This window comes from Acanthochromis polyacanthus, chromosome 19 (genome assembly GCF_021347895.1).
Source record: "Acanthochromis polyacanthus isolate Apoly-LR-REF ecotype Palm Island chromosome 19, KAUST_Apoly_ChrSc, whole genome shotgun sequence".
NCBI classification, from domain to species: Eukaryota; Metazoa; Chordata; class Actinopteri; family Pomacentridae; genus Acanthochromis; species Acanthochromis polyacanthus.
Window position 1 is genome coordinate 4,230,571 of NC_067131.1, and position 25,803 is coordinate 4,256,373.

Below are 25,803 nucleotides of genomic sequence, written 5' to 3' on the forward strand. Positions count from 1 at the left end.
CACAGTTCAACAACCAACAGATCATCAAAAAACAGCAGCCAGCTTGTCTGTGTTATGTTCCTCAGTCATTTTTATGCTGCATCACCAATAGACTGATGATCAGTTATTTAGTTTGTTGGAAAATCTAACCTTTTATGCATGTTTAGAATTCATTTAAGGTAGTTTGGCTAAGGCATAGAGTGCACTCATCACGATTTAATTAATTTGGAGATAACAGATTTTCTTTGGTTGACATCTGCCTGACAAATTAGATCAGAAAAGTTGCATTTACTTGGTTGAATCCTTTGATTGTCTTTAAAGCGATGAAACTCGGTGTTGTGGCTCCTGCTGTTTCTGTCCTGCCTAACTACTCCTAACTTGTGGTTAATCCAAAAATGAGCAAATAAATGGATCATAAGTTGAGCTAAAATGGGCCTGGACTGTCCTATGATGTCACCCATGTGTCATTTAAAGTGATCCCATGCTTAACATTAAGCCTTAATAAAATACAAATAAATTAATTATAGAACAATTCACACCCTGTACAGTTGTCATTAAAGGGTAAATTAGCTATAGAGAACAAAACTATTTTTCATACCAGGTTGTAAGCTTGTTTATTTCTGGTGTTAAGTTTGACATTTTAACATGAGGGTCTATGGGGACTGACTCACTTTTGGAATCAGCCTCTAGTGGACATTCAAGGAAATGCAATTTTTGACACGGCTTCATTTTTTTCAGCTCCAGAGGCTGCCGATGTCAGAAAAAAGCTGTTTCTATGGCTTCAGTTTCCTCATACACATTATGCAGAAATAAAGATGAGCAGAAGAAACAAAGGGTCAAATGTAATCACAGGAATAACATTTACCCGTTTGAATATGACAGCGTGCCGCTGATTACAGGAATAGTATCATGATTTTGTTCAAGGACAGAGGGAACAAACATCACCTTCTCCCTGGGTAAACTCACTTTATAAAGCACTTCTTATTTCATACACAATACTTATACAACAAGCTATTTCTCTGTCCTGATGGATTCATTTTCTTCACAGCCACACTCTCAAAACTGACAGCAATCAATTCAGCATACGGAGAAAACTGCTTCACAAAAAGTCCTGAAACGCTGGATTTTAGCTTAAAAACAAGAAGCTATTTTTAGTGTCAAAGAAATCTCGTATAGTCTGGATCATGACAAGCCTGAAACAAGTCAGTGTTGCTCATCATGCAGCATGTTTTTAAAGCAAAAAGCCGAATTGCGACTTTGCAGTGTCTAAAATAAATGCAGCAGAGTAACAAAAATACGGTATAGTTTCATTAGAAGTAAAATGCAATCACCTAAAACTGGTCTAAAACACAATGCTTTTGTAAATATAGTTATCTTTGCAGAAGGATAAAGGACAAATTGGAGAAAACTGACCCAGTTTATCGCTTTTTTTCATTTTTGTCTTCAATACTAGGGGCAATGTTGCCTCAAGTGCTGTGTGATGAACTAAATGTCATTGCTGATCCCGCTTTAGTCTTTATAGTTTGCTCTGCACGCAAGTTTCTGCACAATTTAAAGGAATAACAAAATGTAAATGAGCATTTTTCCATTTCATGTGATAGAAAAATGTGTAAATTCTGTGTAAGATTTGTCACAAAGGAACGTTTTAAGCCTGGTCTTAAAAATAGAGAGGGTATCTGCCTCCCGAACCCAAACTGGGAGCAGGTTCCACAGGAGAGGCGCCTGATAACTGAAGGCTCTGCCTCCCATTCTACTTTTAGAAATTCTAGGAACAACAAGTAAGCCTGCAGTTTGAGAGCGAAGAGTTCTACTAGGATAATATGGTACTAACAGATCTTTAAGATATGATGGAGATTGGTTATTAAGAGCTTTATATGTCAGAAGAAGGATTTTAAATTCTATTCTGGATTTAACCATAGACTGTATAAATAGTGGACGTAGCATCTGGCTCCAGAATTGAAGCCAACCCGGAAGTGTCAAAAACTTGCAATATCCCACCGTCCGCTAGGGTTGGCTCCAAAAAGCTTTTTCTCCATAGACCCCAATTCATTTTTGGAAAACATAAAATATGATAGACTGATTTTCTACAGCTCAGGATTTTTTTCCCGTTAGTTTTCATGGTCAAAATGAGAGATCAGGTGGCCGATCTTAAAATAAATCAATACTGAATTTTAAATAAATCGTTAAAGTTGGCAGAGCCAGGGGGCGTGGCTATACTTGATAGACAGTAACAGAAGCCTCTGCGGTAAAACATGGGCGAGATAAGAGAGTCCTCAGCCAATCCTGCCCCTAGTTGCTCTCCGGTCCAGCCTGTTTGATGACGCTTTTTACGTCACTGGCTCCAAAAACTCCAAAACGGCGACCAGGAAGTAGCAAAATCCGGGCTTCATTTTCTCGGCGTTGAAACCAACGGGTGACGTCACGGTTAGTTTACGCCTGGATTTAACAGGAGCCAGTGAAGAGAAGCAAGTATAGGGGAAATATGATCTCTTTTGCTAACTCCTGTCAGTACTCTCGCAGCAGCGTTTTGGATCAACTGTAAATGTTTGAGAAAGCTAGTTGGACAACCCGATAATAAGGATTTGATTTTAATGACACAACCTTTAACTGAACTTCAGGTTTCTGTCTTTCATTTTCTCTGCTTTGCTTTCCTTATTGTTCGCTGACAGCAGCTCCTTTCAAAACGCTCATAAAACCTCTATTCACTGGCTTGATTAGTGGAACGTCTTCCCTAATCTGTATTCAGGCTGCCGCCATCATCATCTTTTTTCTCTGTGAATGTTCCGATGATTACAACGGTCAGACAAATGGTGAGAACGCTGCGAGCTTGATTAATTATTGTTTTTTCAGAGCAGATAGTGGAATATCCGATGCATTGTGGGGGGGGGGGGGGGGGGGTGATTTGAACTGTAAACGATGGGGTAGGGGCATTTAAATGCAGTTTCTCTCTCTGTGAGGTGACCCCGTCTGGCCTAATGGACCGTCCACAGCTCCACCTGGCTTGCAGCGAGAGGAAATTTCCACTGGAGCTGTTGTTGTCCAGTCGCTCAGCCTTCAGTAGCGCTGTGGCGCTGACAGGATGCCCAAACATTTACGGCTGATATGCCCGGGCTGCTTGTTGACAGTCGGGGATGGGAGCTGACTGCTGGCAGGAATGTGGGTTGATGGGAAGAGCGGAAAAGTACTGGGGGGAGGCCAAGCACCAGCTCCCCTCAGCCCCCTCCTCGGACCAGTTAAGCACTTTGCACTGGATGCGTCTCCTGGGCCGCTTTCAAAACCAGGCCAGGCTGCAGTTACAGGCTACGGCAGAATAAAACCGGGATTTATAGACTGTAAATAGACTGTTAGAATCTGTCACGGGCTCATAAAGTTGTCTGTTACTCGTTATGGGCCGATAATTAGACGTGATTAAAGCCATCGTGGGAAAAAATGTTTTGGCTTTTTATTGATGCGGTTTTGTCAGATATAGTCAGCAAATCTGCTGACCCCAAGTATTGATCTGATAACAGCTCTGTTTGTCCCACATTTTTCTCACTCTGCTGAAAGTCAATGAAATAATTTCTATGTAATGTGTGGTGCAAAACAATAAAATGGTGAGCAGTCCAACCATACAGGTTTATGTGCAATATTTTGATCATGACAGAGTTGAAGAAACATCTAAACAAGAAAAACGCTAAATTAGCACAGTCCTCCTCCAAGGCTGCACTGCAAAAACTCAAAATCTTACCAAGTCTTTGTCTTATTTTCGTCAAAATGTCTCATCCCACTTGATTGAAGATAAATTCACTTAACAAGTGACATCTGAGCAGATAGAGGGACTTGTTTTAAGACAAAGCATCTTAAATATCTTGTTAAGTCAAACAATTTTGAATTTATCTTGGTCCGAGTTGAATTTTACAAGAAAATATTTTGGGTGGAAAAAAATAAATGTGAAAAAAATTTTCTTTAAGAACATTCACAATAAAAAATTCACTAGATTTTTTTTTTATTGTGAATGTACTTAAAGAAAATATTAGAAGTCTTACTGATATATATGGAATCATTTTAGATATTTTTAGGATTTTTTAAAAAAGATTTTTAATTATTTATTGAAAATATTTAAAAGAATTTTCTTGTCAAATTTGGGGGATTTTTTTTTAAATAACATTTTTAGGGGAAACTTTTAAGGAATTATTCAGATTTTCTCCCTGAAGGTTTTGCCAATTTTCTGAAATTTTGGTGAATTTTTTTTCTGAATTTTTGGATTTTTTTCAGACAAGGAAACAATATTTTTTGGCGTCTGTAAATGAAGACAACAAAAGGGTTACCATATCTCAAATTAGGAGGCTACATGAAAGCAAAAATCTATTTTTGAGTGAAAAACTGTTTCTTTTTTTAGCATTTCTGGCTATGCTTGACAATCCTGGTAAAATATAGCTCAAAGTAAGTTTTTCCAGCTAATTTTAAGATCTCAAGATTCTAAATATATTTTATTTCAAGAAATCTTACCAAGTCATTTTTCACTTGTTCTATTGGCAGATTGTTTTCACTTATTTCAAGGTAAAAGTTCCATGAAATAAGTTTTTTTTTTCTTGTTTTGAGAGGGGCATTTTTTCCAGTGTGTTCATTCCCCCGTATGGCATTGTCAGAAATGCAGCAGCTGTTCATTAGTTATTGTGGACCAGAAATCACGACGCTGTAGAATATGACCATTGAACACAGTTGTACCCACAAACACAATGACTTTGCACTTGGCACAGGCGTGTGTCATGCATGTGTACGTCATGTACGGATACCGTATCGCGTGACCTAAATATGCAGCGGGCGGCAGGAATTGATGAGACTCAGAAACACCCCCACAATGCAATCAACCTGCTGTGTTACTGTAACGCTTTTGATGGCGTCTCAGGCGTTTCAAATCTGTTTGACACTGAATATTCAACTGAAACTTGAGTTTAACAAATGAAATTGCTCAAACAAATTGCAGTATCTGTCAGAAAATAACACAATTAGAGTTTCAGTTTTCAGAGAACAGTTGAATTCCACGAGATCTCAGTAGTTGTAGAAAATTAAAGGATAGAAAAAGTCACAAATTCCTGCTGTAAAGCTTTCAAATATCCCTTAAACTGAAGCATTGTGGGGATAAATGCTTTGATTTGCTCCGATTAAAGCTGATTAGAAACATCTCTGGTTGTCACGCTGCCATGACAAACAAACAACTAGAAATGCATAAAAGACACTTTTTTTTTTGTTGTTGCTTTGCTGCTCTCAATTTCCCACGGTCAACACAAATACAACTCCGTGGGTCATAAATCTGCTGCTGACCAAGGCCTTTCCTTTATCAGTTCATTTCTGGCTTCTTGTACTCTCTTCCAGAGTCCACATCTCCCCGGAGGACAACTCGTTTTGCACCGAATGGCAGATTTAAATGCGTGACATGACAACTTCTGTTACGGACTCAGATGTGTTTAAATCCACACAATGCTGAAACATACAGTCGGTGATTTGAAAGTATTTTGCGTTTATCAAGTTGGCAGCTTCAACCACAAACACTCTGCTCAATAAAGCTCAGAATACCTTGAGATGACACGAGATCAAATCCCATTAGAGCATGAATGTGGCTGATACGGTGCAACAAGCGCAAAAACGGCCAAACAACTGACAGCTGAAAACAACATGACTAATGTTTTGATACCGTCTGGCAGGGATCAGCTTATTATCTGCCGCGAGCTGCTAAAACCTCAAATGAGCTGTAATATTTAGAGGTGCAGATTTCTGACATCGCCCCATGCAATATTACTTTCAGGGGTTTTTTTTATCATTGCCTCCCACGCACAGCCGCAAAATGTGTAAAGTGATGTTTTGGTTGAGAGGCAGGACAGACTGGTTTTATAAGGACAATCCCAACTGTACCCACACAGCCGACGCTTATGTAATGGGAGATTTGAGCGGGACACTGTGTTCCCTGACGAAGGCATTTCTATTCAAACCCGCGGGTGGCACGCTTCCAGACAATCATTCACAGACAGTGAACCTGTGACCAATGGGACAAGAGGAAGTAAACAAGGAGCAGAGGGCACTGGACACTGGTATTGTCCAGCTGAGGAGAAAACTCCCCAGAGTCTGTAATATAACCTCCTGACTGGTGAATCTGCATAAAAGCCAACTTTAGTACAGTAGGTCTGCCCCAGGCCTTCCAACATGAGTTCACCTACTTTTCTTAAGTGGAATGATCCTCTTTAGGTGTCTGAAAGCACATTGGACTCTTATATCCATCCATCCATCCATCTCTATACACCGCTTTATCCTCACTAGGGTTGCGTGGGGTGCTGGAGCCTATTTTTTTTCCCCTTCTGTCTATTTGTAAAGCGTCTTTGAGTGACCAGAAAAGCGCTATATAAATTCAATCTAGTATTATTGTTATTTTATTATTATCCCAGCTGACTCGGGCGAAGGCAGGGGACACCCTGGACAGGTCACCAGTCTGTCACAGGGCTACATATACAGACACACAGTCACACTCACATTCACACCTACGAACAATTTAGAGTACGGTAACCAGTTAACCTCAGCATGTTTTGGACTGTGGGAGGAAGCCGGAGAAAACCCACGCATGCACAGGGAGAACATGCAAACTCCATGCAGAAAGATCCCAGGCTCAGGCCGGGATTTGAACCGGGGATCTTCTTGCTGCAAGGCGAAAGTGCTAACCACTATACCACTGTGCAGGCCAGACTCTTGTATATTTTCATAAATTAATGCTAAAATACTACAACTAAATGTAAAGGAGTTTCTGTCTCCTGTTTCTGCCAAGGTGAACAAAGTGGTGTAATTAACACGAGACTAGAGTAGGTCTGACAATGTTATTTTTCCTTAGGAGGTCCCTCCATAGTTCACTATATTGTAATAACTAGACAGGAAATAGAGAATGAGTGGAGAATTTGGAACAGAGCCAGAGACTTTTGGAAACACAGACGACCTTGTTCACTTTCTGATTAGGTTCACTATCAATGACTTTTTCCGCATAAATAAATTACCTGAGTTTCTTCCTGTGATCTGACTTTTCCACATTGCTCTTCTTCCTTAGTATATTTTCTACAGCTTAACATCCAACCCCCTGGTTCATATTTATGCTGACACCTGCATGCCCGGAGAATGTAAACGATCATTTTAAACCTCAAATGAAAACATATTAGCATGGATGTCACCTGAGGTTACACTTTCAGCCACTGAGGGTCAATATAGCACCAACATAACACCAAGCTAACGAGCTTTAATACTAGTGGGGCTGCCGTGATCCAGCGTTAGTGTTATTTATGTATTATTACCGGATCAAAACAGCTGCTGGTTACGTTTAACCTGCTGCTGTATCGACCCAAGACTGGTTGAATTTGAGATGTGTCGTTTGTGATGCCTTCACTTAAGATTTTAAAGACAGAATTGGAAGAAAAAAAACAGATTTCTTCATCCCTGACTAAAATTTAAGTGTGAAATTTCCATTTAAGCACCAACAAGAAATAGGAGAATGAAAATAAAACACTGTCCTGGACCGTTTACGAAATCGTCTTTGACTGGTTTACATGCTAACTGGTGCCTGGAGGCCGAGCAGTCAGCTGACTCTTCTGGTTTACATTATTTAAAGGCTGGATTGTGTTTCACACTTGTACTTTCGCTACCAGGCCAATCTCCTGTCCTGTTTCTTTTCACACCCCACAGAGTTCAGCATATTGTAGAAGCATTTAACCCAAAGGGGCATTTTGTGTTACTGTGAGCCTCTTTATTATTTACAACATTCAGTGTTATCGACATGTTTTAATCCAAACTGCATGACCTCTTAGAGTAAAAAACATTAGCAACCCAGCACTGTGTAAAGTCAATATTTTTTTATATTGTGTAAAAGATGGCAATAAAGATTCTATGATCTTAATATATTTGCAAACCCTCAGTTATTCTGTGCATCCAATGTGTTGTTATTCTACTGTATGATCACATTTATTATGACGATACAGAAAGATGCTTTTGGGTCTTTCTAGAATCGGTTCTTCTTAAAAACACCAGATGATTCTGATGCACCTGTACACATCATCAGTAATGTATCCTGGGCTCAAAGGGTGTTTCGGGTCTTTCAACATTAGACACCCTCGCCCAGGCGACCCAGCTGCGGTCGATCAAGCCGCAGCTTGTGTACAGGTAGCATTCGCTTCCCATCATGGTTCTCCTCTCCGGATCCAGAGCCATCTCGAAGCTTTCTCCACTGCTTTGGTGATGTTCTTGATGGCTCTGCTCCTTGCCATTCCTGTGATGCCCAAGGCACTTAGGGCTTTGTGGAGAGATTGCCCCACAAATCCTCTGCTGCCAACTTTGATGGGCATACACCTTGACTTCCAGCCCTGTGTACGACAGTCGATGACCAGATCTTCGTACTTGGTCCTCCTCCTTTCATGAGCCTCCCTCAGACGGTCCTCCCATGGAACCGTCAGCTCCATGATGATGATGTTCCTTGTGCGCTCTGAGACCAGAAGGATGTCTGACCTCAGGGTGGTTTCTGACTATGTGCTGGGGGAACTTCAGCTGCCCCTCTACATCTACAGGCAGCTGCCAGTCCTTGGCAGTTGCCAGTATCCTTGCTGGTGGCTTCTTGTGACCTGACCTTGGCTGGGTTCCTGCTTTGACAAAAGCAATTGTGCTGGTGGTGTTGCAAATGACAGCAAATTCAGCAAATTAACAATGCACATTTGTTTCTTCAATATTTACATTAGTTAGCAAGTTTTTTATTGTTTAAATTAATCATTTATTAGGTAACCTTTCTTGGTGCACTCTCAATGTTCAGTACATCTTTAAAATAAAATTTTTCATTTTAAACTAAAAAAAAACTTCATATTTTCAGTGATTTTCTGTTTCCAAATTAAAAATTCTAATATTTAATTTCAAAATCATTCTATGTTGGGGCTTTGCAAATGAATGTTTCTGTTTCTCCTTAAGGACAGGACACACACCATGGGCAGCCATGAAGAGGAAGTGTAAAAATGTTGAAGGAAGGTTAAGTATTTCATTAATCCTGAGGGAATTTCAAGAAACCGGCAGCACATTAAACCTACAGAATACACAGAAATAGAAGATAAGAGCAGAGCACACAGGGCATGTAGAGATATAAAAAACATATAAAGACAATTATGTACAGAATATATATACTAAAACTAAAAGACTGCAGATGATGTGCAAGTAGGCAGAAAAATATTGATCAAGTAAGAACTGTACAATCAGCAATGTCCAAATAACCAGAGATGTCCATTGAAGTACATATAATATATGAATGCATACTTTGATCAACTGTTACTGAATGGCTGTTGAATTTTTTTTTATTTTAGATTTTTTTCCTGTATTTTGACAGATAAATGAATCATTCTTAGATTCAATCATCTCCGGTGAAAATGACATCATAAATCCTTGATCCCAGAGTTATGGACAACAACAAAAAAAACATCTTATTCTGGATCAGAAGGTTTCCAGACGTGTCGGTGCTTTCCTGGCCGGTTCCCAGTTCCTCTTACTGGGGCCCAGTGGACCGTGCGGGCCGTGCTGTAAACACCGACCCCTAATCAGCAGCTGCTTCGCCCTGTTGTTGTCTCTGAACATCTGAAGGCGTTTCCTGACTCTGACACTGAGCCCGCCCCCTCGGCTGCTCCGATTGGCCGATCTGCGACGTAAATAACAAACCCCGGCTTCCTATTGGTCTACGCGTCGCTGTCCTCCTCTGAACGCGAAAACACGCTTCGGTCATTTACGCCAGCCGTTGGACATTGTGGTCGCAGATAGAAGAGACCACCGAGCAGGAGGAATCATGAAGTTCGTCAGGTTTATCATGAAAAACGCGGCTCTGGCCAGCGTCCCCAAACACATCGAGCATTTCTCCAAATTCTCGCCGTCGCCGCTGTCCATGAAGCAGTTTCTGGATTTCGGTGAGTTGGTTGATGGTCGATGGATTATGTAACAGCAACGACGCGGACCTGCAGGCTGGACATCTGATCATAGGAGCACAGGCTGTATATGTGTTTAAAAATGAATGAATGAATTAACGGGCAGCTGCTGGATGAGCTGCAGTGATGCTGTCTGGAAGTGTTGCATCAGCTCAGGCTGTTTGGGCCCCATGCAGGACACAATACACTGCATGGCTCCTTTAGTAAGCCCCAACTGTTATTTATTTCGCTTTTAGGCAATTTGTGTGGAAAAATACTGATTAAGTGGATGTTATATGCAGTTTAATGCTTTAAAAATAATGCAAATGTCAAAATATTGGGAGGGCTGGAGCTAAGAAATGAGCTAAACTGACAAAATATGCAGCTAGATAGAAAAATAAGGTGTTATATATGTATAATAATGACCTTGTGCAGAGAAATCCATCAAAAGTGGATGTTTTGTGCAGTGTAATGCTTTAAAATGATGCAGTTGTCGTGTTTATTATGATTGTTATTATTATTATTATGAGGGCTGAAGCTAAGATATCAAAAGATAAGATGAACTTTATTTATCCTTCACTGGGAAAATGTACATTTTACAGCAGCTAGATAGAAAAATGAGGCATTATGAAGTTATAATAACTACAGTAGCAACCTTGTGCAGAGCAAACATAGATGTTTTGTGCAGTTTAATACTTTAAAATGATGCACATTTCAAGCTTATGGCGATTGTTTTTATTGTTGTTATGTTTGCTGGAGCTAAAAGATGAGATAAGATAAACTTTACTGATTTCTAAATGGGGAAATTTACATTTTACAGCAGCTGGATCGAAAAATGAGACACTGCAAAGTATAATAATGAGTTTGTGTGGAGAAATTCAGCAAACGTTGATGTTTTGTGCAGTTAAATACTTTAGAAGTTTGTTGTTGTTATGAGGACTGGAGCTAAGAGATGAGATAAACATTTTACAGCCGCTAGACGGAAGAATGAGGCGTTACAAAAGCCACATGAATGAGTGATTATTATTTAGATGTATAATTCAGCTAAATGTGTCAGAAAATAATAAAATTGACCTATAATGGCACCATCTTCCTGCTGTAAATGGTCTCCACCCAGCAGGAACTTTACGAGCAGAAAAAATGCTCACATTTCTCACATTTCTGCAGGTACAGAGAGTCAAATTTTGCCCTACTTCTTGCCTTCCAGGTTCCATAAACGCCTGTGAGAAGACATCTTTTGTGTTTCTGAGGCAGGAGCTCCCAGTCAGACTCTCAAACATCATGAAGGAGATCAACCTGCTGCCCGACAGGCTGCTCACAACCCCGTCGGTGCAAATGGTGCAGAGCTGGTGAGAAAAAAAACCCTTTATAACTTTAATTAGCGATTTATTATTAGCGATTAACACCTAGTTTAGGTTTAGTTATTTTTCTAAAACACCCAAACTGCCCCTGTGGTATTTAGTGAAGCCACATCTGATGAGCAGACACTTGTTTACTGCCCTGTAGCTGGGCCGTTTAGTTCTGTGAGGACGTCATGCTCTGAAATACAAAAGCAGCCTTTGACCGACTTGTGCTCTCTCCAACCGCGGATGTGGGAGGCGGCTCTGGGCTCTGAACTTTCCCCCAGTTTCTCGTCACTCGGTCACGTGACTCGTGCTTCCAAGATGTTTGTGCAGCCTGTGTGAGGCCTTTGCAGGGAAGAAATTCTTCTACAGCTTGTGTGTGACCATGTGTTTGTGTCTGGTCCCGTCAGGTACATCCAGAGTTTAATGGAGATCCTCGACTTCTTAGACCAGAATCCTGACGACCACAGAGTGCTTGGAGAGTAAGTTTAAGAGTCGAAGAGCTTTAACTGCTGCTCAGTGGTTTTTAAAGACACGGCATCCCTTTTTTTCCACAATAATTGAATTTGGCTGCATGTTTGCGTCACATTTCTGAGAGAGGATGAATTTTTTTTTAGCTCTGAATCAGTGTTTAAATACAGAATTATCTCTGGATTCTTGTCTTTTCCCAACAAGAGCAGCAACCATTAATGCAAAAGTAAATTAATCTGCAATTATTATTTTATACACATATATATATATATGTTTTTTTATTTATTTTTTTCGTGAGTCAAACACATTATTCTGTTGTCAAAATAATTGCAGATTAAAATAATTATAATAAAAATTATTATTATTTTTAAAATGACATTTTTGCGACTATTTTAATATATTTGTAATTTTTTTGTGTCATTTTTAAATTACTATCTTTAGGAATTATTATTTAAAAAATAAAATAAATGTTAAAATCTAATTATTCATCAACTAATCTGATCAATTATTGATTAGTTTGAGTCATTTTCAGAGGAAAAGAATCTAAATTATGATGATTCCAGCTTCCTAAATTTTACTAATTTTTGCAGCTAACAAGCAAATTTATCACCAACTCTTTGTGGAGAAGAGTGACATTAATCAGCTCTGTTTCCATCCTCCCCTCCTTCCTCTACGTAGCAGAGGCCTGCTCTGACAGGTGGATCTCTCCATGTTTTCCCTCCACAGGTTTGTGGACGCCTTAGTCACCATCAGAAACAGACACAATGACGTGGTGCCCACCATGGCTCAGGGCATCATCGAGTACAAAGAGGCCTTCCCCCAGGACGTCGCCACCAACCAGAACATCCAGTACTTCCTGGACCGCTTCTACATGAGCCGCATCTCCATCCGCATGCTCATCAACCAGCACAGTGAGTAATAATATGCTTTACTTATTTATTTTTCAGTCTGCAAACAGTCTAGTCTGTAAGGTTTGTGACAAAGATTTAATCTGTGGGGTTTTCCATGCGGTTTATGGGCGTTTTTGTGGCCGTTTTTGCTCATTTAAAAGTCCTGCACCTCTACGGAAGCAGAACAACCAGGACTAGAAGCAGAGAGAGCTCAGAGATGTATTTTGTGCAGAATAACAAAGCTATAATGCCATAAATTACAAAAAGCAAAAAGCAAAATGTGAATTTATTCGATTGTTTATTAGCATATTTGTTAGCACATGCAACTTTTTTTCCCAAGTGCATGCAGTGTTGCACCAAAAACATATCAAATCTTGGCAAAAACTGCAAAACATCCGTAAATAAACAAATATGCAAACATGCAATAAGCAAAGAAGCACAACATTTAATGCCAACTTTGTTCTCTCTGTGTTAAAAGCACATTATGGCTGAGTAATAACACAAGAAAGTAACGCAAGAAGAACTAAAAACGCACAAGAAATACTACAAATAAAGAATAAAAGCCCTGGAGAATACTGGGAAAACATATCTTGACTCTACATACTGATGATGTTTGACTACTTTTGTTCCTCGTTTGTCTTTTCTGTGTTCTGAGTAAACACTGCCGGCAGTTCAGTCGAAAAAGTCTCAGAATTTTAACGAGGTGACTGTTGGTCACAGCTGAGGCACTCATGGCTTCATCATTTCGGTTGGGAACTCAGAATTTTTTGTCTTTTGAAAAATCTCGTTAGAGTAAACTGTATATTTTTGCTGATTTTTTTGCAGAATAACGCGCTTTTCATGAAATATCACTATTTCAGACTTACATTTTTGGTAATTTTCTTGAAGAAGCTGCACACCACAGTTAAAAATCTGATGAATCTTTGTTTTTACAGTCTGATTAAAAAGAGTCTGAGAAGAAAAATGGACAAAAGCGAGAAACAAAGCAACAAAAAATAGACAACACAAAAATTACAAAAAATGTAGTTGGAAATTACGCACCGATTTCTCTTCTTTTTAACCTGAAATTCTTCCTTTTCTCTCTGCAGCTCTTATTTTTGATGGAACCACCAACCCTGTGCACCCAAACACCATAGGAAGCATTGATCCTCACTGTCAAGTTGCAGATGTAATCCAAGGTAAATACGTGTCAAATGGATTAAATTCATTCGATGAAATCAAATTTGATATGTGAGAAACATTTTTTCTGATTTTTTTTATTGCCATTTTAACACCAACGCTGCACAGATTTTGTCCTATTATGAATATATTCCCATTTGTTTTCTCTCGTAATCCTGATTTCTTCCATTATTTTCTCATTTCTGTGCATCAGATGCCTTCCACAGTGCCAAGATGCTGTGTGACCAGTACTACCTCCGCTCCCCGGACCTGGTTCTGCAGGAGATGAACAGTGAGCTCACGTTTGTTTGATTATCTCAGGTTAACGGATAAATTCAGGATTTTAGGGCACAATCTGTTTGCAGAATTTTAAGTTTTTTACAGATTTGGTTCGTGCAATTGGTGTCTTTTTGGCAGACGAGTCATGTTCAATGCAAAAATAAATTATTCTGCAGTTATTTTGATAATGGATTGAAGAGTTTGAATCAGTTTATTTATTTATTTATTTATTAATTTAAAAAGAAATGAAAATATTTTCTGCTGCTATTAAATTATTCACCAGATAATCTGACGGCCAAAAAATATTAAAAAAAAAAAATCAAAATTATGATGATTCCAACTTCTTAAGTTAGATTATTTTCTTCAGTTATTGAGTACATTTATTGGCAACTATTTTAAAAATCATTTAATATTTTGAAAGAAAACAAAAGCAACAAAATTGTGTGATTCCAGCTACCGATATTTTTTAATATTTTTTAGATAAATTAATAAATTATTTTATACATTTGATTAGAATTGATTAGTTTATTATATTTTGATTTTGTATTATATTTTATATTATTATTTTTATATATTTACACCATTATTATTACAATTATTGTTGTTATAATTATGATAATTAATATTATTATAAATTTGATTTGTTTTTTCACATTTATTGAATTTATTATATTTTTATTTTATATTATGTGTTCATGTTATTATTTTTTATATGTAAACTATTATTAGTACAATTATTCTTATTCTTATTATTATAAATTTGATTTGTTTTTTAACATTTATTGAATTTATTTTATTTTTTATACTATATTTTTATGTTATTATTTTTTAAATATATTTACACTATTATTATTATTGTTCTACATTTGATTAGAATTTGTCACATTTATTTAATTTACTGAACATTTCAGTTGCACAAAATAAATCCTGATCACTGCGCGTTTTTATTTTAATAATATAATAATTTCCACTTTTTTCATCCCTCGACGATTAAAATCTTTATTTGTCTACACATGACACAAGATTCTTCTTTTAAGACAGAATCTGCTTTTAAATACAAACACCTCAAAGTGTAAAAAATCACCAGAGAGATTTTAAATCCAGACAAACCGACCTGAGTGTAAATCCAGCGTCGGTGTTTGCATATAAATGAGTCCAGATGGACCTGAGAGGCCTCTAATTCTAACGGCTGAGAGATCCCGGCTCATTGCATCAGACAATATTGACACACGGACCTCTTCCCTCTTCAAACCATTAAAACAGCTAAGCAGAACAGAGCAGAATAATTGCCTCTAATGGAAATCCTCCACGAGCTGCTGAGGATAATGAATTGTAAATGAAGTAGATGGATTTCAGGTTTGTTTTTCTGCCTGCAGACAAGAAGAGCAATCATCCCATCAGCATCGTGTACGTTCCCTCTCACCTCTACCACATGCTGTTCGAGCTCTTCAAGGTGGGAAACCCTGCAGATCGCACTCAGTTCACGTCTTCAAAACAACTTTGTCTTATTGTGTTCTAACTTTCCTGTTTGTAGAACGCCATGAGAGCGACGATCGAGACTCATGAGAGCAGCAACAACCTGCCGCCCATCCAGGTGATGGTGTCTCTGGGAGGAGAGGACATGTCCATCAAGGTGAGGAAAAAAAAAAAAAAAAAGGTGAGGCCATCCAAATGGACGGAGAATTTTAGGGGTGTTTTGGTAAATGCAGAAGTTTTAGAGGGAGCCATCAGCTCTTAATCTGTTCTTTAATTGGTAATAAATCAAATAATGCTGGAAAGTTTGTGTTTTTGTCGTTCTGTGCTTCGCTTTATTCGATGTTTTGTCGTTTAGTGGTTTTTTTTTGTCTCATTTGTGTCGTTTGTCCATTTTTTTGTCACTTTGTAACTTTTTTGTCTAAATTTTTTGTCTCTTCTTTTGTTCCTTGTCGTTTGTCCCATTTTTTTTGTCATTTTGTGTCTCATTTTTGTAATATTTTGTCTTGTTTTTGTTGTTTTTTTGTCTTTTTTAAATCTTTTTTGTCATTTGTCTCATGTTTTTATCATTTTGTGTCTAATTTTTGTAATATTTTGTCTTGTTTTTGTTGTTTTTTTTGTCTTTTTTTGTTGCTTGTCTCATGCTTTTGTCGTTTTGTTACTCGTTTTTGTCACGTTTCCTTTTTGTCTCGTTTTTGTTGTTTGTCCATTTTTTTGTCACTTTGCAGCTTTCTTGTCTAAATTTTTGTCTCTTTGTTTTGTTTTGTGTCGTGTGTCTTGTTTTTGTAGTATTTTGTCCCGTTTTTGTAGTTTTTTGTCTGACTTGTCGTTTAATTTCTCGTTTTTTTTGTTTCTCATTTTTGTCATTTTTTTCTGTCATTTGTGTAATTTTTTGTGTCCTTTTTGTCGTTTGTCCATTTTTTTGTCGCTTTGAAACTTTTTTGTTTATTTTTTGCCTCTTTTTTTGTTTTGTTTCATCTCATTTACGTAAACTTTTTGTCATTTTGTTTCTCACTTTTGTCATTTTGTATCTCATTTTTGTAATATTTGTTTTGTTGTTTTTAGTCTTTTTGGTCAGACATTTGTCCTTTGTCTCATGTTTTTGTCGTTTTGTTTCTCGATTTTTGTTGTTTTGTTTTTCCTTTTTGTCTCACTTGTGTTTTTTGTCTTCTTTTGACATTTTATGTTTTGCTTTCTTCATTGTTTTCATTTTTGTCGTTTTGTGGATTTTTTTCTCTCGCCTGTGTTTATTTTTTTGTCGTTTTGTTTCTCGCTTTTTGTCGCTTTTGTCTTTGTTGTTTGTCCATTTTTTTGTCCATTTGTCACCTTTTTGTCCACTTTCTCGTCTCTGTTTTGTTTTCAGTGTTGTATTATTGTTTTGAGCCGGCTGTTCCTCTCGTAACGTCCTCGTTTCCTCATGGCAGCAGATTAGAGTTTCGTAGGAGCGAACAGGAACGTAGGTGTTCTTCTGTTTGTTTAACAAGCCTGCAGTGATAAAACTCTTTCCCATAGTTAATCTTTTACGCTGCTGTCGTTGCACCGCGTCGCTTCGTTATGTAACACCGTAATTATTGCAACACGCCAGAACTTCCATCTGAAAGCTGAACTTGCTGCTCTCTCTTTTTTTTCCCCCCTTGTTGTTTTCGTCACCTAAATCTTCCGTTGAACCCGTTATGCAACGACTTCGCACTGGATCGGGCTGGCAGCTCCTCATCCCTGATAAGATTATCTGCATGGAGCGTGTGCTTTCATGCTCAGAGGCCGTAAACTTTTATCAAACCAGGTCCTGTTGTTCCAACTCACCTGGATAAGGCTGGCCAAATACAGAATAAACAACATTTTGTAGGTCGTGGCTCTTGTTTTGCACGATTTAAGACTCAATTATTTATGTGTTTTTGTTATGTTTCGTGCCGTTTGTCTCATTTTTGCTGTTTTGTGTCTCAGTTTTGCATTTTTTCAAACCCACTAGCAGGTTTTGGAGTTCAGACAGTTAAATTTATAGAATTTCCTGAACATTTTGAGTGTTTTTAGGCTAAAATTCTTTCCTTTTTTGTCTCCACATGACACTAGATTCTTTATATTCTGTTTTCTCTGCTACCAGCAGCAGCCTTCGACCAAACGAACAAAAAGCCACTGAAGGTTAGAGCCAGGTGTTCCTGACAGACAGCCACTTGTCTGCCGGCATCGTCTGCACTTCATAGAAACATCCCATAATTCTCTGTCTCTGATCCTCTGTGTGCAGGTGAGCGACAGGGGCGGCGGTGTTGCATTTCGTAGAATCGAGAAGCTCTTCAGCTACTTGTACTCCACGGCTCCGGCTCCACAGATCGGAGAACACACCAGACCTCCACTGGTGAGTCTATCTGCAGCTCTGAGTCGTTTAGTTCTGGTTCCACATTCAGCACAGTTTGATCTCCAGTGGGCCGGACCAGTAAAATCACAGCATAATAACCAGTAAATAACCACAACTCTGAATGTTTCCTTTGTTTTAGTGCAAAAATGTTCACATTTAAGGAATTATCTTTTTATAAAACATCATGAATAACTGGAAATGTGTGAAGAAAAATGAATTCACTTTCAGCAACATTCAGCCTCAGTTTATCATTTCCACATTACAACTTCCAGATCAGAGTGTTTACAAAAGAACACAACATTTAATCATAACTATCTGGAACTTTACTTTATGATCAACATGACAAAAGTCAGACAAAAAGCAACAAAAACAAGACAAAATATTGCAAAAAAATTAGACAAATGGAATGAAACAAAACAAAAAAGAGGCAAAAAATGGACAAACAAACAACAAAACAACAAAAAATTACATAAATGACACAAATGAGACAAAAAATAGACAACACGAGAAAAAAGAAACACAAAACAATACACAAATCAACGAATACAGCAAAGCACAAAATGGCAAAAATAAGACAAAATATTCAGAAAATGAGACATAAAATGACAAAAATGAGGCAAATAACATGAAACAAAATAAGAGACAAAAAAAGGAAACAAAAAATAACAAAAGCAAGACAAATGATTTCAGAAGTGAGACACAAAATGACAAAAATGAGACATATGACATGAACTAAAACTAAAAGAAACAAAACAATTACACAAACAAGACAAAAAATGACAAAAGCAAGAAACAAAACAACAAATAATAGACGACACAAGTGAGAAAAAATCACAAACAATGAATAAACACTAAATTACACAAACAAGACTAAAAACTCAATCCAGACAAAAAAAGCAACACAAAACGACAAAAGCAAGAAACAAAGCAACAAAAACACGAGACAAACGACAAAAGTCAGACAAAAAAAGACAAAAAACAACAAAACAAAGACAACATATTACAAAAATGAGACACAAAGTGACAAAAGAGCAATGAACAATCCAGTATTTCACTTTATGATCAAAACAACTTGTCATGGTCTAGAAATTATTTATAATCTATAGTTTTACAAATTTACAATCTACAGTTAATGTCTTCTCTGGAATTTTTACACTTTGAGGGCCGGATTGGACCCTCTGGAGGACCACTTTTGGCCTGCGGGCCTCATGTTTGACACCTCTGATGTACACTAAAAATAGCAAATAGAGTTGGTTTTTAGAAGGCATGAAAAAAGAAAAAAAGCTGCTGATTACACCATGTGCTCGGCTGCATTCCTGCACAGATTTCAAGCTTCAAAAAGCTGATTTGGCCTCCTCAATTTAGACTCTGAGCTATTTAAAGATTTCAACCTCAAGCAGCGGTTGACCTGCAGCACACCTCGTTAAACTCCTGCTTCTCTGCAGGCTGGCTTCGGCTACGGTCTGCCCATATCCCGACTCTACGCCAAGTACTTCCAGGGGGACCTGCAGCTCTACACCATGGAGGGCTACGGCACCGACGCCGTCATCTACCTGAAGGTGAGCCAGACGTGGAGATCGTGACTGAAAAGTCCGACTAAGCCACCCAGCGTTTGTAACGTCTGCAGCCTGTTATTACTGCAGACCTGCGGATGTGGTGTAACGATCCAGATTCACCCCCGGCCAAAGTAAACCCGGGTTTAAACTGGAACTTACTGCACCCTGTTCAGAATAAGGGCTCTTTCTTAAAACATGATGGATCTTGATTTTTAAAGAACCCATATTCTGCTTTTTGTGATTTCTTCCTTCCCTTTAGGGTGGTAAGAAACTGCGCATTTGTCCTCGTATAAGATCTGCAAACTTACAAAGAGAGTTATAAAGTATACTTGGTATCGTAGTACAGGGTGACCCAAAAGTTTGGAAACAAATGAAAAGTCTATAATCCAAATAATATAATGTTATTTCAATAAACCAGTACCACAGATATGTTCAGAAGAGTAACAGATTAGTGTCAAACAAACATGTTTCGACATGTTCATGTTTGTTTCTTATACAAAGTTGTGAACGTTTCCACCACCTGGTTCCACTGGTATCTTCTGGAATGTACCTTCATTCATGCTCATGAAGGTTCCTCAAACTGGACAGTAAATGTTGCCTCATAGTGCTTTTGGATGTTTACAAAGATTAAAACTGTCAGATACTTTACCATCAAGAGTTTTGAAATCTGACACTGATGGCCTAACCTGGCAATAGCCACATTAATAATTGTGTAGTACTTGATAGTACTCCACAATATCAATCTGGGACCGCTCCATGTAAATCCGTTCGGAGGAAAGAGGCACGCAACAATGCAACAATATGTCCCGCCTCTGACAGGTTTGTTTTTAGCCGACCCTTTGAAGTTTCTTCACAACGAGCAGAGCCAACTGGTAGATTAAATTCTTACCAAAACCCGTAGGTAAAAAAGCACAAACATCTTTACCATCCAGAAATGCGCAAAGCGCCTCTCGTTGTTCTTCCTTCAAAGAAGCGATAGGAGATTCAGCTAAAACTGACTTAATAGCAGCATCTACACGATCGTTGTCCTCCGTTGCCGTGTTTGTTTTGATCTACTGGCGCTTGGTGTCGTCGTCACACCCGGATATCCCGCCCCACACACGAATACTGCTGCGTGATTGGCCGCGAACCAACTTGGTGCTGTACGAACAGTGAATGCGGGAGCGGAGCAAGATGGTTTCTTGAGAGATTTGTGAACTCACAAATATCGCGAGAAATCAACTTGCTGACAAGGTTACTGATGGCCTGCATTTGGAAGTTCTGCTCCAGCGTACCTGGACCTGATGGTTCTATTCATTTTCTTCTGAGTTATTGCACTCGGCAAATACTATGCTTTTAAGTTATTTTATTATGCTATAACAAAAATGGGTGAAATAAGAGTGAATTCATGCACCCCCAACTCAAATAGACACTGCAGTTAAGCTTTGTTTCCAAACTTTTGGGTCACCCTGTATACTCTGACCTGGGTCAGTTTTTACCCCGGGGTTGAAAGAGTCTACCCCAGAATATACCCTTACAGACTGAAATACATCCCGTGCAATATGAGATTACACTTGTTAAAAAATTGTCACTTGTTGTCATGGTTACAGTGACACCGTGCCGCTGTCTCACAATGATGCAGAAATCTTGAATAAATCTGTGGATCCAGACTATGAGCCGCATCAGAAACCTAATCAGCTGGTCCTCGTGTCATTTCTGACCTTCACTGACAGTTTCATCCATATCCCATTGTCCATTTTGCACATATCGTTGATCTCCTTGCAGGCGCTGTCTACAGACTCCATCGAGAGGCTGCCGGTGTACAACAAGACGGCTCTGAAGAACTACCAAGTGAGCCAAGAGGCCGACGACTGGTGCGTACCGAGCAAAGAGCCGCTGGACCTCAGTATCTACAAGGTGGCCAAGGCCAAGTGAAGACCTCCCGCCGACTTCGGTGCTTCAGATTCTTCGTATTCCCAACGAGCACTTTCCCTCCAGCTAGACCAGACGGACTCTTTCTTTTTTTAATTTTCAGCAGTAGCATGTTGTCCTCTTTATCATGTCGGGATTTTTCATTGGAAAGTAGACAAAGAAAAGCTAACAGGATACTTGTTATGATCGCCGGTGTTCGTCGAGATGGCGACAAGTTTGCAGCTGAGAGCGCGTTGGAAGAAAACAAAAGTTCGAATGAGTGGAGCGATGACGGATTATTCCAGTTTTGAGAGACTGCACATGGAGTAGGAGCAGCTTTGTGAGGGACACGTGTCGTTCAGTCAAGCCTTATCATAGCGATTTCACCCAAAGGCTCATTTCAGTGAACTACTTGAACTATTTAATCCCATGTTGTTGAATGTCCCGGTGCTGTAACGATTTGAACAAACTGAGTGGTTTTTCTGCATGGCTATCTCCATTATTTCAGCCTTTGTTAAACCGCAGTATTCACGCCGATTCTCAAAGGTCGGTTTCCCTGGACCAGGCTGAATGTAGCTCTCTTTTTTCTGAGTTCGTTTGCATTTAAAGAGTATTAGACGATGGATTCTGCTGCTCCATAGGGCCCAGGATCTCTCTGAGGAGTGTTCGCCAGATGTTTCTAGCAGCTGGTGATCCACTGAGGCCAGTCTCTGCTCCGTTTGTGCCATACGAGGACGACAAACGCCCCCGGGTCCATTTCATGTGTGTTGAAAAATCAACCGTTGTTTCTTTTTGTATTGAATTCATCTGAATCATACAGTATGTAAAAAAACAACAGCAAAAAAACACAAAATGTTATTTTTATAGCTATACTTTTTTGTGACTGAAATGATTGTAAATACTGTAAATGTAACCCAGATAATAAAAGAAGAACAACCAACTGAATGCAAAATGTTCCTCCTGTGTTCTTTTATGCTCTGATCAAACCTTAACGTTTGAATTTATTTAAATAAAAAAGAGGGTTTCCTCTTAAAAAATGCTTTCAGGAACTCAAAAAGCATCTCCAGCAAGAATTAAAAAAAAATAGAGTAAAATGTTTGGTTAATTGGTTTAAGATTTAGATCATTTTATCAATGTACGTGCAGATAAGTAGTTCAAGGACTGTTGGAAAGTGGAAAATGTGATGATTATTTTAGTTATTGCGGTTTGCAGCTCCCATAAGTAATATGATTTTGAGCAGTTTTTTTTTTATTTAAACGGTTTGAATTTATTTAATTTACTTGAATTAACTTTTATGGGGCATGAAATGAATCCTCAAATTTTAAATTGCTGAAAATCTGATGATTATTTCTGTTTTCGCAGTTTTGTCTCCGATAAATGGTGTAATTTTGGTACATTTTTTGAAATTGCTTCTCGCTTGCAGAATTTTTGCAGAATCTAGTTCATGCAAATGGTTTGTTTTTGGCATATTTTTAATTAAGTCATGTATAATAAAATGATTTTTGTGTTACTTATAAGAGCTGCAAACTGTAAAATCTAAAATTGTCATCAATTTTCAACATTCCAACAGTCCTTGAACTACTACAGAAAAAATGTGCTAAATCTTAGCTTAAAACCATAATAATGAATCAAAATTATGATGAAATTTTGATGAATTATTAGAATTTTATAGTAAAAATTAGTTCATTTTTCTGATGGAACTGCAGTTACCCAGATGAGTAGTTCAAGGACTGTTGGGATGTTGAAAATTTGATGATTATTTCAGTTTTTACAGTTTGTGACATTCGGAAGTAAAACTATTTGTTTTGATGTTCAGATAGTTTAAATGTCTTGAATTTGCTTAACTTTTCAGGTGTATGGAATAAGTCCTCAACGATTAAATAGCTGAAAATCTGATGATTATTTCTATTTATGCCGTTTTGTAATTTTGCCATTTTTAAAAAATGGCTTCTTGTCTGCAAGTTTTACAGAACTTTTTTCATGCAAATGGTTTGTTTTTGACAGGCTTTTAAATAGCCCACATATAATAAAGTGATTTTGATGAATTATTCCGATTTTAAACTAAGATTCAGGTCATTTTTCTAGTGGAACTGCAATAACACAAGATGGAAATTTAATGATTATTTCAGTTTTTATGTTTTGCAACGCTCATAAATAATGCAGTTTTTGCAATCTTTAAAAGATGACAAGTTTCTCAAAACTGACAGTTTAATTTATTGAATTTACTGAACTTTTCTGGTGCACAAAATGAATTCCTTCTTTATAATTTCTATCATCTCTCAGTTTTTGAAAATTAGTTCTTGGTTGCAGAATTTTTTTTCTCTTTACAGAATTTGTTTCATGCAGAAAGTTTGTTTTGGTCAAATGTTGATGAATTATGATGATTTTTAAGCTGATATTTACCGGGCAGGGGAAAGCACACAGAGCAGAGATGGTGTTGAGCAGCACTAGCCTGCAGACATCCGGCTCCAGAGCCTCAGGCGCTGCAGGAATGTGACCACGTTCATGTCCACATAAAGAAGTTTTCCACTCTGCTGCTGCTGCTGCCTTCGGGTAACAGGAGTTCCAACTGTGTTACGGCAGCAGACGACAAAGTGGATCACAGTGTTTTCTGCAAGTTCTGGCTCTGGGCCCACTAAGGCAGAGGTGGTGTCGGGGTAAACACTGGAAGGTTTCTGGTGGTTTGATATCAGGGCGTGTGAGAGTCACGGAGCTGAAGGGTAAAAAGGAAGGTCTAATAATAACTGGCTCTGTGTGGCCACATATTTATGATCAATAAAGAGAGACAGGCAGCATGTAGTTAACATGTGAGTGATGGTCGTGGGTCAGTGTTTCTTAGAAACTCAAATACTGGAAATGCTCACTTTAGAATCAAATGTGTATTAATACACTGCAGAAAACAGTTCCTATTTACTCCTGTTTACGTAATATTGACGACAAACTACAGTGGCCGGCTGCTTGAAGAAACTACTTGGATTAAAGTTTTAATGTACTTTCTCCGACTCAACATTAATTTGACTGCTATACTTCACACATCTGACGCTCAAAGCATATTATGAATTCAGAAAATGCCAGGCTTCTCAGCTCACTTTCCTCCATAGAAACCATTATTACAGTTCGTCTGTCCATCACTGGCAGACGGCTGTAGAGAAAATTTAAGGTGGTAGCCTGAAATCTGTAAGGTGCAAGGCAAAGATACTCCATCTCATGCTGCTTCCATTTCTCCCCAAGTCATCTGGAAATCTATTCATTCCTATGGGAACCTCCTGCTCTCTGATTAGATTATGAAACTCCTCATTCTGGTTTCTCCACTTTGGGATCTTTCTTCTTGGAAGTCCAGGGCCTCAAATGTGTTAAAAAATGTGAACTTTTGCAGTGAATTCCAAAGAGAACACTTTGTGTTCAAGGAAATTAGAATGACAAATTAGCCAACATGCTAACAGGATATGCAGTTGGTTGATGCTATGAGTTAGAGATTCGACACGAAAAGAATCCTGAATAGAAGTCGATAGCTGACTTCCATAATGTCAGAGATGGTGGTTGTCAGACACAGAACCCATCCTTTTCACGAAAAGGCCAGCTGTGTCATGAAACACTTTCAGGGAATCATGCGGCTACCTTAATGTAAGAGGGCCATTTTAAAACTTTGGGCATCATAGAAGTATATTCTAAGGAGAAATATGCTTTTCCTGTTAATTCTAATTCTGTGTTTTGGGTACGTAGCATGTTGACTGTGGGAAAGCAGCTATGAGTATAACGCCTGATTTGGGTCCACCCCTGTGGCCTTGCACCGCCTGTCCTCAGCATCATCAGTCCTCAAAAAGAGCCAATCAGTGGAGGCGGCCCTGGAACAGCGATAGCAGCAGAATGATCAATCCAGTGCCATGACTGAACACCGGCCCTCACGGCCCAAACATCAGCCCGGTCCACCGGGAATTGTCCCGGTTCTCTCGATTCGCCCCCCCGGGCCTGGTTGATTCATACATTTTTATACCTTAGTGACCATTGAAATGGCAGTTCACGCTCTCTGTACTGATTTAAATAAAGACTACCTGAAGATGGTACCAAGATGGCTGCCAAGTGGTGAGACTTGCAGTACAAAAATTATACTTCTAAAGAAATGCTTTTGTTATATTTAACTCCTGATTCATGTAGTTTTTATGCCTTAGTGACCACTGAAATTGCAGTTAGCTCTTTCTCCATTAATTGAAATACACATTTTTTTTGTAAGGACAGTATAACTGGGCCAGTCTATAACTGAGGGACTTTTGAAGTCCATGGGACGTATCTTTAATACATTTTCATTTAAAATAAAAAAATAATGTTTTTATGTTCATTATGATCATGTCTTTCCAAATTCCGTAATTATTTACAATGGAAACAATCACGTAACAAACTTTAAAAAATTACTGGATATGACTAAAATGTCAACTAAACAATCGTTCGAATTCAGTAACAACCACCTTCTAATTAGCT

At 38.4% G+C, this 25,803-nt stretch overlaps 1 protein-coding gene across 4 annotated transcripts in view; it reads left to right on the forward strand.

Moving 5' to 3' along the window:
- The first annotated feature begins 9,710 nt into the window (after positions 1-9,710).
- pdk2a (pyruvate dehydrogenase kinase 2a) overlaps positions 9,711-25,803 on the forward strand; it is a 147,598-nt gene continuing 131,505 nt past the window's right edge. For 2 of the 4 annotated variants that reach the window (XM_051939155.1, XM_051939154.1), the window contains exons 1-8: positions 9,711-9,917; positions 11,122-11,263; positions 11,668-11,739; positions 12,455-12,639; positions 13,707-13,796; positions 13,991-14,068; positions 15,432-15,508; positions 15,590-15,693. In XM_051939155.1, coding sequence (XP_051795115.1) covers positions 9,800-9,917; positions 11,122-11,263; positions 11,668-11,739; positions 12,455-12,639; positions 13,707-13,796; positions 13,991-14,068; positions 15,432-15,508; positions 15,590-15,693 — 866 coding nt within the window. In that variant the 5' untranslated portion in view covers positions 9,711-9,799. Of the gene's footprint in view, positions 9,918-11,121; positions 11,264-11,667; positions 11,740-12,454; positions 12,640-13,706; positions 13,797-13,990; positions 14,069-15,431; positions 15,509-15,589; positions 15,694-17,598; positions 17,737-17,770; positions 17,882-19,326; positions 19,441-21,201; positions 22,273-25,803 lie in introns of those variants that run through there. The other 2 variants (XM_051939152.1, XM_051939153.1) reach the window with 2 other exon arrangements.